Genomic DNA, 13,967 nt, shown 5'->3' with positions numbered 1-13,967 from the left:
CGTCAGCTATTAGTTCATTTTTTTTCCCACATATTCAGTTTTTCTGAATCTGACTTCCGGTGGAGATGGTCAAAATCAGCAGCTGCTGCCCGCCCCACACCCCCAGCACATGCGCAGGGCATGTTCCCATTTTTCTGCAGTTTTTGCACTTCATACATCTTTTTTCTACTTTGTTGTCATCTGAAGCTTATTGACTCTGTTGGTAAATGCTAGCAAGGTGGGAACCAGGCAGGCTGGAGGACCAGCTAGGAGGGCCGGCATGGCCGCAGGTCATGGAGGGGCTGGAGATGCTCGGGGCTATGCACCCTGCCTGGCACCGCTTCCCTTGATCAGGAAGCAACTGCATCTCAGAGCTGAAATGTCCCTGTCCCTCTACCTGTGGGTGTTGAAGACATCTCCCCATCCCCCCCCCCTTGTCTGTCTGCCCCATGTCTAGACAGCTTTGATGGCATGTGCTAGTGATGAGCGTGGACTGGCCAGGTGGGAGCAGGGCCTGAGGCCGTACTGTGGTCCCTGGGGTAGGCATGCACCTGCACCTTGGTGTGTGTGCCTGGACCGAGAGAGGTCATCGGGGAAGAACATGGGACGCTTAATGTCTGTCTTCATTCGGGCTGCTGTAACAAAGTACCATAGCCTGGGTGGCTTATAAACAACGGAAAAATACTTCTCACGGTTTTGGAGGCTGGAAATCCAAGATCAAGATACCAGCACGGTCGTGTCCTGGGGGGATCCCCTCTGGGTTGCATGCAGACTGCCCCTTCTCTTGGGTAGGTAGAAAGAGGGCAAGGGAGCTCTCTGGGGTCTCTCTTATATAAGAGGACTGACCCCATTCGTGGGAGCTCCAGGCTCACGACCTCATCACCTCCCAAAAGGCCCTCACCCCCTAATACCATCACATGGTGGGTTAGGATTTCAGCCTGTGAGTTTAGGATGAGGGGACGACATAGACATTCATTCCATGGCAATGCCCTTAGTGGACTTTTTCGTAAAGTATAGTTCTGGGAAAAGAAACATGTTTTTAACAGTTTAAAATGTTAAAATAGAACAAACCACATCACAGTATTAAGGGTAAGAAGCACAATAGGAACACCATCGCTGACATTTTTGGAAGTCTTGGACTGTGCCCAGTATGCTCCATGGATTATCTCACTTCGACCTCGTGACGGCCCCACAAGGAAGGTCTTGTTACTTGTTCACGTTGTAGAGGTGAGGAGGCGAAGTGAATTGTCCAGCTCCTGAGCTGGACTTGACTCCAGGCAGTGTGGGCCCAATCCAATGGCTCCAGGTGTATAGCTTCTACCCTTTAGTACATAGGCACTTTGAATTCTGCATTCTCTTATTTCATTATGTTACAGACCATATGGGTTTTTTATGGTGACTACACCCTAGAAATATATGCTGAAATCAGGATCTTAAGTCATCACTGGATCCAAGTGCTCATTGCTTACCAGGCATGGCACCTCTTCTTCCTGTGCTGACCCATGTTTATTTTATCCATTCATTCATCAGCAGACGGACATTTGGGTTGTTTCTACCTTTTGTCTGTGATGAAAAATGACACTGTGACGCTGCAAGCGTTCATGTATGAGCTTGTGTTTGGACGTCTGGTTTCATGTCTCTGCGTATATACTTAGGAGTGGAATGGAGTTTCTTGGGTGGAGAGTCTGATGATGTCATCGTTCCATGAAGACAGGCCAGACCCACCCTACTGAAACAGTTTCTCCCTGTTATCTTTCTTGCCAAGTGTATGTTGTTGCATTTAGGGAAGTTGGTGTGACAAGTCTGTTAGATTGTGCTGAGTGACTGGCGTGCCACAGCTGAGCAAAGCTGACCCCTGGCAGGGGGGTCGGGGGCGAGTGTCGGGTCCGATGGCTTTCTAGAGGGCCTCTCCTCTCCCCAGGTACAAGTCCCTGTGCCCAGACACCTGGCCACACTGGCACGGGCCCCCAGCAGAGGGTGTGGAACGGCTGATCCAGTACATCGGCTACGCACCGGAAGAGTACAAGTTAGGGAGGTAAGCGGCCAGGAAATCCCCGTTCAAAAGTTCTGTAAAGGAAAAACTCCTGTGTGTGCCCGCTCTCAGTACTTTGCTCACACTCAGAACATTCCACAATACTCTGAGATTAGCTGGGTGTCCTGTACTTCAGTTCTGACACTTTCCACCCCTAGAAGTGTCAGATGTGTAAGATAAGGACTCAGTCCCACAGGACTGTCTGTCTCCCACTTCAGATGGCAATTGCAAGTCCCCACTGTCACCTGGGCTTCTGAAGGCTGACTGGATATCTATTGGAGGGTCCCAGGACCCCCTCTTTGGGTTTGACGGATTTGCTAGAGAGACTCACAGAACTCAGAAAACATTTTACTTACTGGATCACTGACTTATTACACAAGGATAGAACTCAGGAACAGCCAGATGGAAGGGATGCCTAGGGTGAGGTATAGGGAAAAACACAGAGCTTCCATGCTCTCTCCGGGTGCACCCAGCACATCAAACCATGTTCTTTTTGGGGTTTTATGGGAGCTTCATTACACGGCATGGTTGATAAAACCGTTGGCCGTTTGGTCATCACTTCAACCCCCAGCCCCTCTCCCCTACCTGGAGTTGGGGCTGAAAGTTCTGAGCCTCTCATTTCAAGATTGGTTCCCCTCACAGCCAGCCCCCATCCTTAGGTTATCCAGGGGACTTGGCGGACTTCACCTCCTTTGCATAAACTCAGGTGTGGTGTGGTCGAAAGGGATCTGTTATAATTAGCAAGACACCCATTTCACTTTCATCACTTTGAAACTATTTCAGGAACAAAGTCCAAATATTATAACAAAAGGTGCCCCTAGTGCTCTAATTATAAGGGTTTGGGGAGCTATGGCTCTAGAATGGAACAAAGACAAAATACGTATTTCTTATTATGAATCACAGCATCACAAGCTCCAGGTGGTTGGAAGGATGTTGGAGGAGATGAAGTTAGGAAGGAACCCTGTTTTCTGAACCTGGCCCAGGGCTGGGTTGCACCTCTTTGCCTGCAAAATGAGTTTGCCTGGGCTGCTGCTTATTCAAATGCACGCAGGACCTCTCAGAGGGGGTATTAGGACTTAAAGTGATGTGAAAGTTCCTGTGGCATCCCAGAAGGTGGTGTTCCAGGACTCTGAGCACATTACTGTAGCTACAGCTGTCTAGGAGCAGGGGAACTGTCGTACACGTTGATAGCGTTGAGGCAAACTCTGTGGGGTGAACCGGGAAGATCTTAGTCTGTCCTGTTAGTCATTTTGGTCAGGGTTGATGTGGTGGTAAGGAACAGTGCCCAAGGATGTAGAGGGGGCATTCCCAGGCTGCGGAGAATTTCTGCCTTCGAATCCATCAATGGAATTTGCCCGCCAACCCCTAACTCGCACTGGTATATAGCCCTCTGTGGCCACCCTGGTCCTTTTCCATCCTCACACTTCTGTCCCAGGCCCTGCTTCAAGAATTAATTACGTTTGCAAGCCAGATCCCTGAGGGGATCCTGAGGGAGGCAGACCGCGGAGGTCCTAGGTGGTATCTGTCCCCATTCCGTAATCTGGGATGGGGACGTGGGATCACGGGGCATGAGGCACTGCTGCCCCCTGGTGGCTTCCCTGGGAAATTTCCCTCACAGGGCGGGAAGGCTGGGCAGGAAGCCACGGACATTGATAATTTTTTTTTCTTAAGATTTTATTTATTTATTTGACAGAGAGAGAGACAGTGAAAGAGGGAACACAAGCAGGGGGAGTGGGAGAGGGAGAAGCAGGCTTCCCGCGGAGCAAGGAGCCTGATGGGGAGCTCCATCCCAGGACCCCGGGATCACGACCCAAGCCGAAGGCAGACGCTCAAGGACTGAGCCACCCAGGCGCCCGAGGACATTGATAATTGATCTTTGCTGGTCGATGGGATCTTCTTTATACTTAGACTCCTGCTCCTTGTCCTTAATTTTCAAAGCCCAGGGAAGTAAGGTCAGGTTAAATCGGTGTCCTAGTTTCTTGAGGCTGGATAACAAAGGACCACAGACGGGCTGGCTTAAAACAACAGGAAAGTGTACTCTCTCACGGTTAGTTCTCGAGGCTGGAAGTCCAAAATCAAGGTGTCGGTGGGCTCTGCGGGAGGATCCTTCCTTGCCTTTTCCAGCTTTTGCTGGCTCCTATGTTCCTTGGCTTGTGGCCCTGTCGCTCCAGTCTCTGCCCCTGTCTTCACATGAACTTCCCTGTGCGTGTGTGTGTGTCCTTTTCTGTCTCTTATAGGCACACACTCGTTGGATTTAGGTCACCCCTAATTCCATACAATCTCCTCAGTCCCTATCTTGATGATGTCTGCAAAGACCCTATTTCCTGATAAGATCACATTCTGAGGCTCTAGTGGAAGGAATCCTGTCAAAGCCAGTGCAGGTGGTAACCAACCAAATTAATCATTGCAACAATCTCTCTTTTCACTTCTAGAACCAAAATATTCATTCGTTTCCCCAGAACTCTGTTTGCCACCGAAGATGCCTTTGAATTTAGTAAACATCAATTAGGTATGATTTTCTCTGTCCTGACTTTAGTAGAATGTGAAATGAACCAGTTTAGCTTGGGAGACGCCTCACACAGACAGGCTACGGGGTTATAAGACCCACATGGATGTGTGCCTTAATACCTGCTTGGAGGGCAGCCATGGATGCACACAGACACTTAAACACTGGATTTGCATCCCAGTTCTCGTTAGGACCCAACTCTTGCGCCACACCAGGGCCTAAGCTTTGCAAACTTCATTCATATGGGTATCTGATGTTGGAAGGGGTCCCTTCAAAGCCTGCAGCCCGGGGTGCGGGGTAGGGGGCTGTGAACAGTCAAGGGGGAAAGTTATGGGGTCGGGGTAGGGGAGTGCAAAATCTCTTTTAAACTACTGGAGTGGGGTGGGGCTTCTCCCTTGAAATCTCAACTGCTCTGCTGAGACCTACTCTGTTGAGGGATGAGTGCTTGCTGCATATTAATTCCTCTGTGCTCAGGACCTTGGTGTGTTCTTAGAATAAACCTACATGGCTGTATTATCTCCACTTCACTTTCCGGGAAACTGAGGTCCAAGATGTTGGTAACTTGCTGAAGGCCGCACAGCTAATAAGCGGCAGAGCTGGGGTCTGAACGTGGGTCTCTCTGGCTTCCGGACCTGGGCTTTTAACCACTGTGCTTGCTGATCTTTTTTTTTTTTTTGGACCCTCACAGCAGCATGCACTAATCCCGGGACCTGGGACTGGGTGGGTGCTGGCTGCAGGTGGGGCAGGGGCACGCTCAGTCAGCGTTTCTCATCAGCCTCCAGGGGGATGGGATGTCTCTGGTCTGCAGGGAGACCCTGGATGAGCTTGGCTTGTGGTGGGGACTCGGTCACCAGGTGGAGGGAGGTGGTGGGAGAAGCTCCAGGGTGAGTGTCCATGTGGTCCCGCAACCCCGGGTTCACACTCCTCCTCAATAGTTGCCCTGTGGTGCCCTGCGGGTGTCTCCATCGCCTGAGCCTGCACGCCCATTTGTGGCATGTACTTGACACCTGCCTTGAGGGGTGGGTGTGCAGATGAAACAGTGCCTAGCCTGGAACCCAGTAGACTGGGTGGGGGCTCTTACCACTGAGTCTGTTCTTTACCTTGAGGGAGGGAGCCCAGGAGCTTCTGGTAGCCAGGCTTCCTGTACCCCAGCCCCTCCTACCCCTGCCCCGCTGCGCCCCGAGGCCTCTTCTGACCTCCCCTCTGAAGAGCACAACTGAAAGCCCTTTCGCCAACACTTTTATTTTCAGTTGCGAGGATCCAAGCCACATACAAAGGCTGCCTAGAAAGGAGAGTATATGTGAAAAAAAGACAAGCAGGTAAGAATGAAACAGAATCCTGCCCGCTTGCAAAGAGCCAGAGTTCTGTGTCTCTCACCCGTGCGGCACCTAGAGGCGCAGGCTCCTTTGTGGCTTTCCCCCCACTGCCCTTGGAACCCGGGCGTGGCTCGTCTTTATTCTGTGGACCCGAGATTGTAACCCAGTGGCCCGTGTTGGGTCCCACGGATGTGGCTTAGTTCATCCACAGCATGTGCACGTTTAAAGAATAATTTTTTGTAAAAGGACACTAACCCTGCAAGTACCCAGGAACCCGTCCCGTGGCTCTCCAATCCCTTCTCCACCCCGCGCCCACATCGCTCTTCTGAATTTTGCCTTTATCCTTCCCTTGCTCTTCTTGATAGCTTTACCATCTATGGATGCATCACTGAATGACATATTTAGTGGCTGGCATGTTTTGAACTTCATAAAATTATACCGTTTGTATTTTTAGGGACATTTTTGTTCCCGAAATTCAACCAGGTGGCCATGTGTAGATTTGGTCGTTTATTTTCGTACCTGCACGGGATCGCACGAGATCAGACGTTGGCAAACTTTTTCTTCAAGGCCAGATGGTCCTTGAGATTTGTGGGTCATCTGGCCCCTCTCATGGCTTCTCAACTCTGACGTTGTAACGGGAAGGAACTTTAGGCAATACATAAATAAGCGGGCAGAGTCCTGTTGCAATAAAACTTTATTGACAAAAACAGATGTCGGGCCCGAGGGCCATAGTTTGCCAACCCCTGTGCTGTATGAGTATACGACAATCCAGCCGTTCTGTTGATGGATATGTGGGTTTTTGCAGCTATTTGTTTTTGGAACAGAAACAGTGCTGCTATGAGGAATAAAAACTTTTTTTTTAAAAAGATTTTATTTATTTATTTGACAGAGCACAAGCAGGGGGAGCAGCAGAGGGAGAGGGAGAAGCAGACTCCCTGCCAAGCAAGGAGCCTGATGTGGGGCTCCATCCCAGGACCCTGGGATCGTGACCTGAGCCAAAGGCAGATGCTTAACCGACTGAGCTGCCCAGGTGCCCCTAAAACCACCTTTTTAAAAAAAGATTTTATTCATCCATTTATTTGAGACAGGGAGAGAGAGCATCTCAAGCAGACTCCACGCTGAGCACAGAGCCTGACGCGGGGCTCAATCCCACAACCCACGAGATCACGCCCTGAGCTGAAACCAAGAGTCGGACGCTTAACCGACTGAGCCCCCCAGGCACCCCAGAAAACATTTTTTTTTAAAAATTAGAATACTGAACAAAATATGAAACGCATTTAAAAATTGGGAAACAAGCCAGAAATCTGTGTGTCTCAATTGATGTGTGTCAATTTTTAAGTGTAGACAACTGAAGCATACACTGGATGAGACCAGCAAAATGCAGCCCCACGACTAACGTGTGCCCCATGTTTGGGGGAGGCGGTGAGCGGTTCTGAAGAAAGCCTTTTGTATTTAAATGTGATTGTGCCGCCTTCTAATGTCAGCAGTGAACTCTTTCAGCCATCAGACTGGAAGCGCACTGGCGTGGGGCCCTGGCTCGGAAGGCGGCCAGAAGGAGAAAGTGGGCTGTGCGGACCGTGAGGAAGTGAGTTCTCTGCAGAAGGTGATCGCGGACTTGGTTGAGTTCTTCGGCTTTGTGCAGAAAGCTAAGCTTCCCTCCAGGATGTCAGGCCTTAGGGAGTCCGCTCCATTGCTTTCCTCCGAGCTCCCTAATCTGACGGTGATCACAATTCACTATGCTCGTTTCTCTTAGTTCAGAAGTCTCAAGGTCGGCTGCCTTCCGATGCCAGTTGCTCTTAGCAACTAATTCAAACTGCTCAAAACAAACAAATAAACAATGGTGTGGGTGAAATAGAATGTATCTTTGGGGCAGACTTGACCATGGGCTATGTGACTGTTGTCCTGCATGGGGACCAAAGCAATCTCTACCGTTTTAGCCTCCTCTGAAATCAAACAGGTGGAGAGAGTCCCGGTGCAGAAATGGGCCAGAAAGCTAACAAAACGCTTGCCTCTTCAGGTTCATAAAGGGATTCATCAACCGCAACCAACCCCTCTGCCCCGACAATGAGGAGTTTATCATGTTCATGCGGAAGAATTACATCTTGAATCTTCGGTATCACGTCCCAAAGAATGTCTTAGACAAGAGCTGGCTGAGGCCTCCTGGCATCTTGGAAAATGTGAGGACCGAATGGCGACTCCTGTTGCAAGTGACTCGGGCATTGGCGGGGCTCAGCTTTTTTGTGTGTCTTCGTGCAGCCTCCCTTGGCTAGAAAGGGTAGCCCTTAGTAAAGCGCTTCTTTGCAAGGCGGCTACACAAGAAATGTCACTCCTTTAAATTCATATTCTAAAGCCAACAGAGGTCTGTTTGCACAGAGCACTTGTCAATAGTTCCTATCCTGATGTAGAATTCCCGATGGCTTTTAATGACTGTCACGTGGAAAAGTGTTTCTCAAAAGGTGGTTCTGAGGACCCTGTGTCTAGAGCACAGTGGGGGCCACTGTAAGGTCCTGGGTCCCAGCCTGGGTCTACGGAGCATCTCTAAGAGTCCTTTGTCTTTTTTGCCAGGTCCTCGGATGATTCAAACACATTCAAGTTTAAGAACCAGTAGTTTAGCAACAGTGAAAAAGTAGTGCAAGATTGGCAGATGAGCTGCCTTCTTGAAGTTTAAAATACTAATGCTGTACTTTTTTTTTTATAAAGATTTTTATTTACTTATTTGAGGGGGGGGAGAGAGCGCACAAGCAGGGGGAGTGGCAGGGAGAGGGAGAGGGAGAAGCAGGCTCCCCGCTGAGCAAGGAGCCTGATGTGGGGCTCGATCCCGGGACCCTGGGATCATGACCTGTGCTGAAGGCAGATGCTCAACCGACTGAGCCACCCAGGCATCCCTAATGCTGTACTTTACATGAGACTGGATTCAGCTGTGCTGTCAAAGCCTCTGTCTTGGTGGCCACAGCCCAAGAACTGGGTGTGCGCAAGGCAGGTGGGACAGAGTGTGTTCTCCACACAGGCGTCGGACCTGCTCAGAAAAATGTGCACAAGGAACCTGGTCCGGAAGTACTGTTGTGGGATCACGGCCGAGAGGAAAGCGCTGGTAGGGATTGGGGTGGGGGGGGCACACGGGCAGGTAGCCAGGTGGGGTAGGGGCTGGGGCTGGTCTCACCTGGGAGGCGAGGTTTGCACTGGGCCCGTGCCTCGAACGTGTTGAGGACTAAACATGCCTAGGCCACTTGGCACGGAGCCCCGGCTCCAGGGCAGCTGTTACAAATAAAGCTGCTCGTATTGTTGCCATGGCAACAGGATCCAGCTGGTCCCCTACGCTGCCCAGAATGCAGGACCCCTTCTCTGCTGCAGGGTTTGGTTTATGCTTATCTGCAGGTCAGCAGACTTTAAAGCACTAGAGTAGTATCTTGGGGTCTGCGGGTCACATGATCGCTGTTAGAATCACTCCACTGCCAGCAGAGCATGACAAGCTGCCAGGGACAACATATAAACAGATGGCAGAGCCGTCCTGCCAAGAATGAACAACGAAGCCAAAAAATTACCAAAAAAAAATGGGCAGCAGGCTGGATTTGGCCCTTGGGTTGTAGTTTGTGGATCTCTGACCTAGAAGAAAGGGCCTGCTCTCTGAAATTCTTGAAAATTCCACTTCTGGGAAAAGCGTGCAAGAGACCAGCCTTAAGTGTCGGCTCTGGTCTCTGCTGGTATAATTTTTAGGGCGTTTTGGCCAAAGCCTGGAACCTGTTATGATTCCTGTGCCAAAGGAGGACGAGGCTACTAGAGCTTAGCAAGGAAAGCAAGCTGCCCCTGGACCCGCTGTGCCTCTCTCCCAAGGATCCTCGTGGCTACCACTTTGTACCTCCAATTCTGTCTTACCAGATGCAGCAAAAGGTGGTTACAAGTGAGCTCTTCAGGGGAAAGAAAGAAGGTTATGCCGAAGTCTTAAGCCAGCCCTTTGCCAACAGTCGGATCGGTAAGTACATTTTTCCATCTGTGCACTCGCTTCTCCTATTTTAAGAGCTGAAAGAGGATGCCTGACTCCGTAGCATGTCCTGACCATAGCTGAGGTCTTGGGTCACAGAGGGGCGTAAGCCCAGCAGATACCAGTGGCTTTGGCACCAACATGGTATTTAGTGATGATTCGCTGTGTTCTGGTTCCCTCCCCAGATGAAGGAGACATTAATCCCAAAGTGCTTCAACTCATTAGCAATGAGAAAATCCAGGTAAGGAAACGTGGGTCTTTGGGTCCAACAGGATTCCCTTAACAGGGTCTGTTTGCTCTACGAAAAGTGTCTGGAAGCACTGTTGAAATGCAAGGGTGCATGTGGGTGGGCCGGGCTCTCGACTGTAATGCTCTGGGTATTAACGAAGACTGTGGGGCCGGGTAATGAAGACGTGACCACTAGGTACCTATTGCTGTTCTTACGGTCCTTATCTGTCACCCTAGAAACTGGGTTCAGTTTCCTTTCTTTTTAAAAAGATTTTATTTATTTGAGAGAGAGAACACGAGCAGGGGGGAGGGGTAGAGGGAGAGGAAGAAGCAGACTTCCCGCTGAGCAGGGAGCCCGATGCAGGACTCGATCCCAGGACCCCGGGATCATGACCTGAGCCAAAGGCAGATGCTTCACCGACTCAGCCACCCAGGCGCCCCATGGGTTTGGTTTTCTATGAAATTGAGTGAAACGCAGCCATGAACTTAATCCCTGAACATCCCCTATTAGAAGCGGTGTGGCAGGGTGTCAACATGGGCTTCGTAATTTAGCTGAGCACCATCCAGGCAGGTTCCTTAAGCTCTTGCTGCCTCTGTCCTTCCGTGAATGGGGATGGCGGGTGTCTTGAGAGGCCGGAGGCCGAAGCGGTTGATGGTGGGAGGCGCTGTGTGGTGATAACCGGTTTGTCTGAGCCTCTCTCTGTTTGAGTGCTTGAAGTAACTGGTCTTAGCAGTCTGGGGTAACAAGGAACTCCGTACTCCACCCTGTCCCCCCACGGGGTCACCTTGCTCTCCTCGCAGTATGGTATCCCGGTCATTAAATATGACAGGAAAGGCTTCAAGGCCCGGCAGCGCCAACTCCTCCTGACTCAGAAAGCGGCTTATGTGGTGGAGCTTGCCAAAATCAAGCAGAAAATAGAATACTCAACACTCAAAGGTAAGCAGGCCATCTTCAGGCCGTTCACCGGGCGGGCGTAGCTCCCAGGGAACACCCGTAAGGAAGGCGCCCTCTACTGGAAGACAGAGTGTAGGGTGCCCGGAAAGCCTGGGGGGCTGCCTGGGCCCGGCCCGGGCTTCTTTTTTCTGGCGTAAATGAAAGCGGCCGCCCCTTCCCCCCCGATTGGACAACAGTCACCTTCTCCGATGACCTGTGTTTTATTCCAAGCGCGGCCCTTCACAGCCTCCTAGCATGCCGGCTGCTGGGGTGTGCCCTTCCTCCGCCTCTTTTTTCTGCATGAACGTCAAGTTGTCCAGTTCCTGGTCCCTAACTCTGGGGTCTGTCCTAAGGTGTGTCTACTGGCAGCCTCAGTGATGGCATCTTGGTCATTCACGTCTCGCCGGAGGACCACAAACAAAAGGTAAGTGACGGCCCCCCTTGCCGGCCAGAGGAGGGAGACCCTGCCGTGCTACTGAGCTGCCCCCCGTGAAGCCTCCGTCCGGAAGAGTATTTTTCCTCGAGGCCGTGGCCTCTTTAACTGCCCCGTCCTCTCCTGGTCAGGGGGATACCGTGTTACAGTGTGAGCACATCTTCGAAGCAGTCACGAAGCTCGTCATGCTGCTCAAGAGGGGGAACGTGGTGAATGTCGCTCAGGGAAGGTAGGGGCTTTCTTCAGCGATCGCCCGTTCACCAAGGCAGCCGGGGGCTTGCGGCCCAGTTCTCCAAGGAGGGCCTGCCATCCCTGGGGGGAAGCTGTTGGCCAGGGCAGGTGACAGCCACACCTTTCGCTTGAGCACCATGGGCCGCAGCTTGGCAGGCTGCTTACCACACTGATGAGAGGACAGCAGTAAAATTTCTTTAGGATGTAGAGGAAAAAGCCTTGGCACAGAGGGTGCTCTTATTCGAGTCTCATCTCTGAAGGAGGCGCCATGTTTTCAGTTTCACGGGCACAAAGCGGCTGAGCAGCAGGCCCTGTGTCAGCTGGCTGGTCAGGGACCATGTGGGGGTTCCTGGGGCTGAATCCCGGAGGCTCCCAGACCCCCGTGCAAGCAGCCTGCAAGCAGGCTGATGAGCAAATTCCTATGTGCAAGAGGGAGAGAGAGTGGGGAGTGCTCCCCTGAGGGGAGACCTGGTCACCCCATGAGCATTTCAGCAGGACCATACATAGGTGGTTCTTCAGACGGCAGATTGGCCCCCTGAAGAACTGAACATGCTAAGTTGATTTGGGAACAGCCACAGAAACATGGGGTAAGTTTCCCAGTTGTGGCAATGGTTGTCTTTCGAGGACTCAAATGTGCACTAAAACTCTGTAATAATACAAATGGGAATTTGATCTCGAAGCTACCAGAGTCTCGTGAGTTTCTTTTGTAGACAGAAGGTGAAAAACAGAACTTGGTGTGTTTTCAGTTTACAGTTTTGTATCAGTCCTGGAAAAAAAGGCACAATAGTTTTCGACACAGGACCGGAAGAACAAATCTATAAAGATAAAAACGGCCAGTTAACAGTGGTGAGTGGCTGTGGCGGGAGGTGAGTTTTACCTGAGAATATAGATTAAAATGTGACCATTTTCAGCCCTCCTCTAGACTTTTCATGTCTCCCTCTGTTCCCGATTCTACATCAAAACAACAGGAAGGTATTGATGCCAAAGACACACATTCACACATGGGAATGAGAATGTTTGAAGCAAGTTTACCTCCCATTTCTAGTTGTTAGTGAACAGGTCGGTGACATTAAATATCTTCTCAGTTTTAAATGCTGAAGCCAATTTTTCACGGGAGGGCCAAGGCCTAAGGCTCTCCCAGCGAGCTTCTGAACATACCTGGTCCGGAGTCTCGGCCCTGGACCCTGTGCTGTGACTGGCAGGCGTGTGGCTTGGGCTTTGCAATGGGAGCCGTGTCAGGTCCGAAGAGCCGAGCTCACTGCTGTCTGGTGCAGTCCGGGCTGAGTGCTCGGTGCTTTGTCCTCCCTGCTGGTCCCACTGTGCTAGGCCGGGCGTCCCAAAGCTCTCACTGGCCACGTGGTACACCGGGCTTAGTTTGATACCATTTTGCTAGCAAATGACAGAGTAAAACCTGAGGGGGGCATCTCTCAGATGTATTTTGTAGGTGCACCCAGTATTATTATCTGATACAAACGAATGAGCGAACAGTCTGTCAATATACGGGGTGTCTCATACATACTTCCATTTGCATCCCCTTAACCGTGAAACTTTTTGTGGGCGGGTGTAAATAGGACCCCAAAGGCTTTCATAACACAATTGCCCCTGAGCTCCTTCAGGGAGAAGATAAAATCTTGAAGTATCATTTCAGATGTAAGCTATCAGGTGACTTTTCAGTTTACGTGCTGTCTTCGGGGTATAACCTTTAAGAATGATTTTGTCGTGGGAGTCACACAGCTTGTCTGCCTGACTGGCTCGGGCTGAAAATGCTAAGCAGCCTCACTGAGTCCTTTTCTAAATGCCCTTTGTCTCGGTGGCAGGTGGGGCTGGCTTCTAGAAGCTCGTCCGCACCGCTGCTGGGTCATCAAGGGTCTCTAACCTAAGTGTGGGCGCTCTCCCAAGGTGTCGGTCCGCACGAAGTCCTCTTGATCTCGCCCCATGGCCAGCTCTGTTCCGGCTGAGGAAAGCACCGAGGAAGCGGGAGGCTGTCCAAGGAGCTACACCTTCAAGGAAAGAAGTCCCAGCAGCTCTAGGCAAAGGAGCACCTCTGAAGAAACCGAGTGGCATCTGCCCATCTCCCGGTTCTCAGCAGCACTGGGGCACTAAAGGAAGAGGTCCTCTTCAGGGGCCCAAACTCAAGTTACCTGTGAGGATGGGTTTCAATGTCCCTACCCAGTCCTTCCCTCGATGGGTACTTGAACATGTCATTAGAGGGTGGGCAACAGATCCTCTACCTTTGTCAAGCTGCCCCTGAGGAACAATTTGATAAAGCTGCAAATTTTGAATTTTGCTCTAACTAAATGGAATTTAGGCGCTTTGGGTTCCAGAGGGG

The 13,967-nt window shown here is 51.0% G+C and overlaps 1 protein-coding gene across 1 annotated transcript in view; it reads left to right on the top strand.

The window, feature by feature from the left end:
- Window positions 1–13,564, top strand: part of MYO1H (myosin IH) — a 43,526-nt gene extending 29,962 nt beyond the window's left edge. Inside the window, exons 19-31 of the mRNA XM_088019408.1 lie at window positions 1,901–2,014; window positions 4,444–4,520; window positions 5,768–5,836; window positions 7,334–7,418; window positions 7,851–8,010; window positions 8,841–8,924; window positions 9,710–9,803; window positions 9,998–10,053; window positions 10,842–10,977; window positions 11,328–11,398; window positions 11,539–11,636; window positions 12,385–12,484; window positions 13,538–13,564. Coding sequence (XP_087875534.1) covers window positions 1,901–2,014; window positions 4,444–4,520; window positions 5,768–5,836; window positions 7,334–7,418; window positions 7,851–8,010; window positions 8,841–8,924; window positions 9,710–9,803; window positions 9,998–10,053; window positions 10,842–10,977; window positions 11,328–11,398; window positions 11,539–11,636; window positions 12,385–12,484; window positions 13,538–13,564 — 1,171 coding nt within the window. The remainder of the gene's footprint in view (window positions 1–1,900; window positions 2,015–4,443; window positions 4,521–5,767; window positions 5,837–7,333; window positions 7,419–7,850; window positions 8,011–8,840; window positions 8,925–9,709; window positions 9,804–9,997; window positions 10,054–10,841; window positions 10,978–11,327; window positions 11,399–11,538; window positions 11,637–12,384; window positions 12,485–13,537) is intronic.
- The last annotated feature ends 403 nt before the right edge of the window (window positions 13,565–13,967 follow it).

The sequence above is a fragment of the Eumetopias jubatus genome, unplaced genomic scaffold, assembly GCF_037043125.1.
Source record: "Eumetopias jubatus isolate StellerSeaLion01/CBP00866 unplaced genomic scaffold, mEumJub1_p1.0 scaffold_16, whole genome shotgun sequence".
Classification (NCBI taxonomy): Eukaryota; Metazoa; Chordata; class Mammalia; order Carnivora; family Otariidae; genus Eumetopias; species Eumetopias jubatus.
Note: the sequence above shows the minus strand (reverse complement) of the source record. Positions and strands in the feature narration are given on the sequence as shown.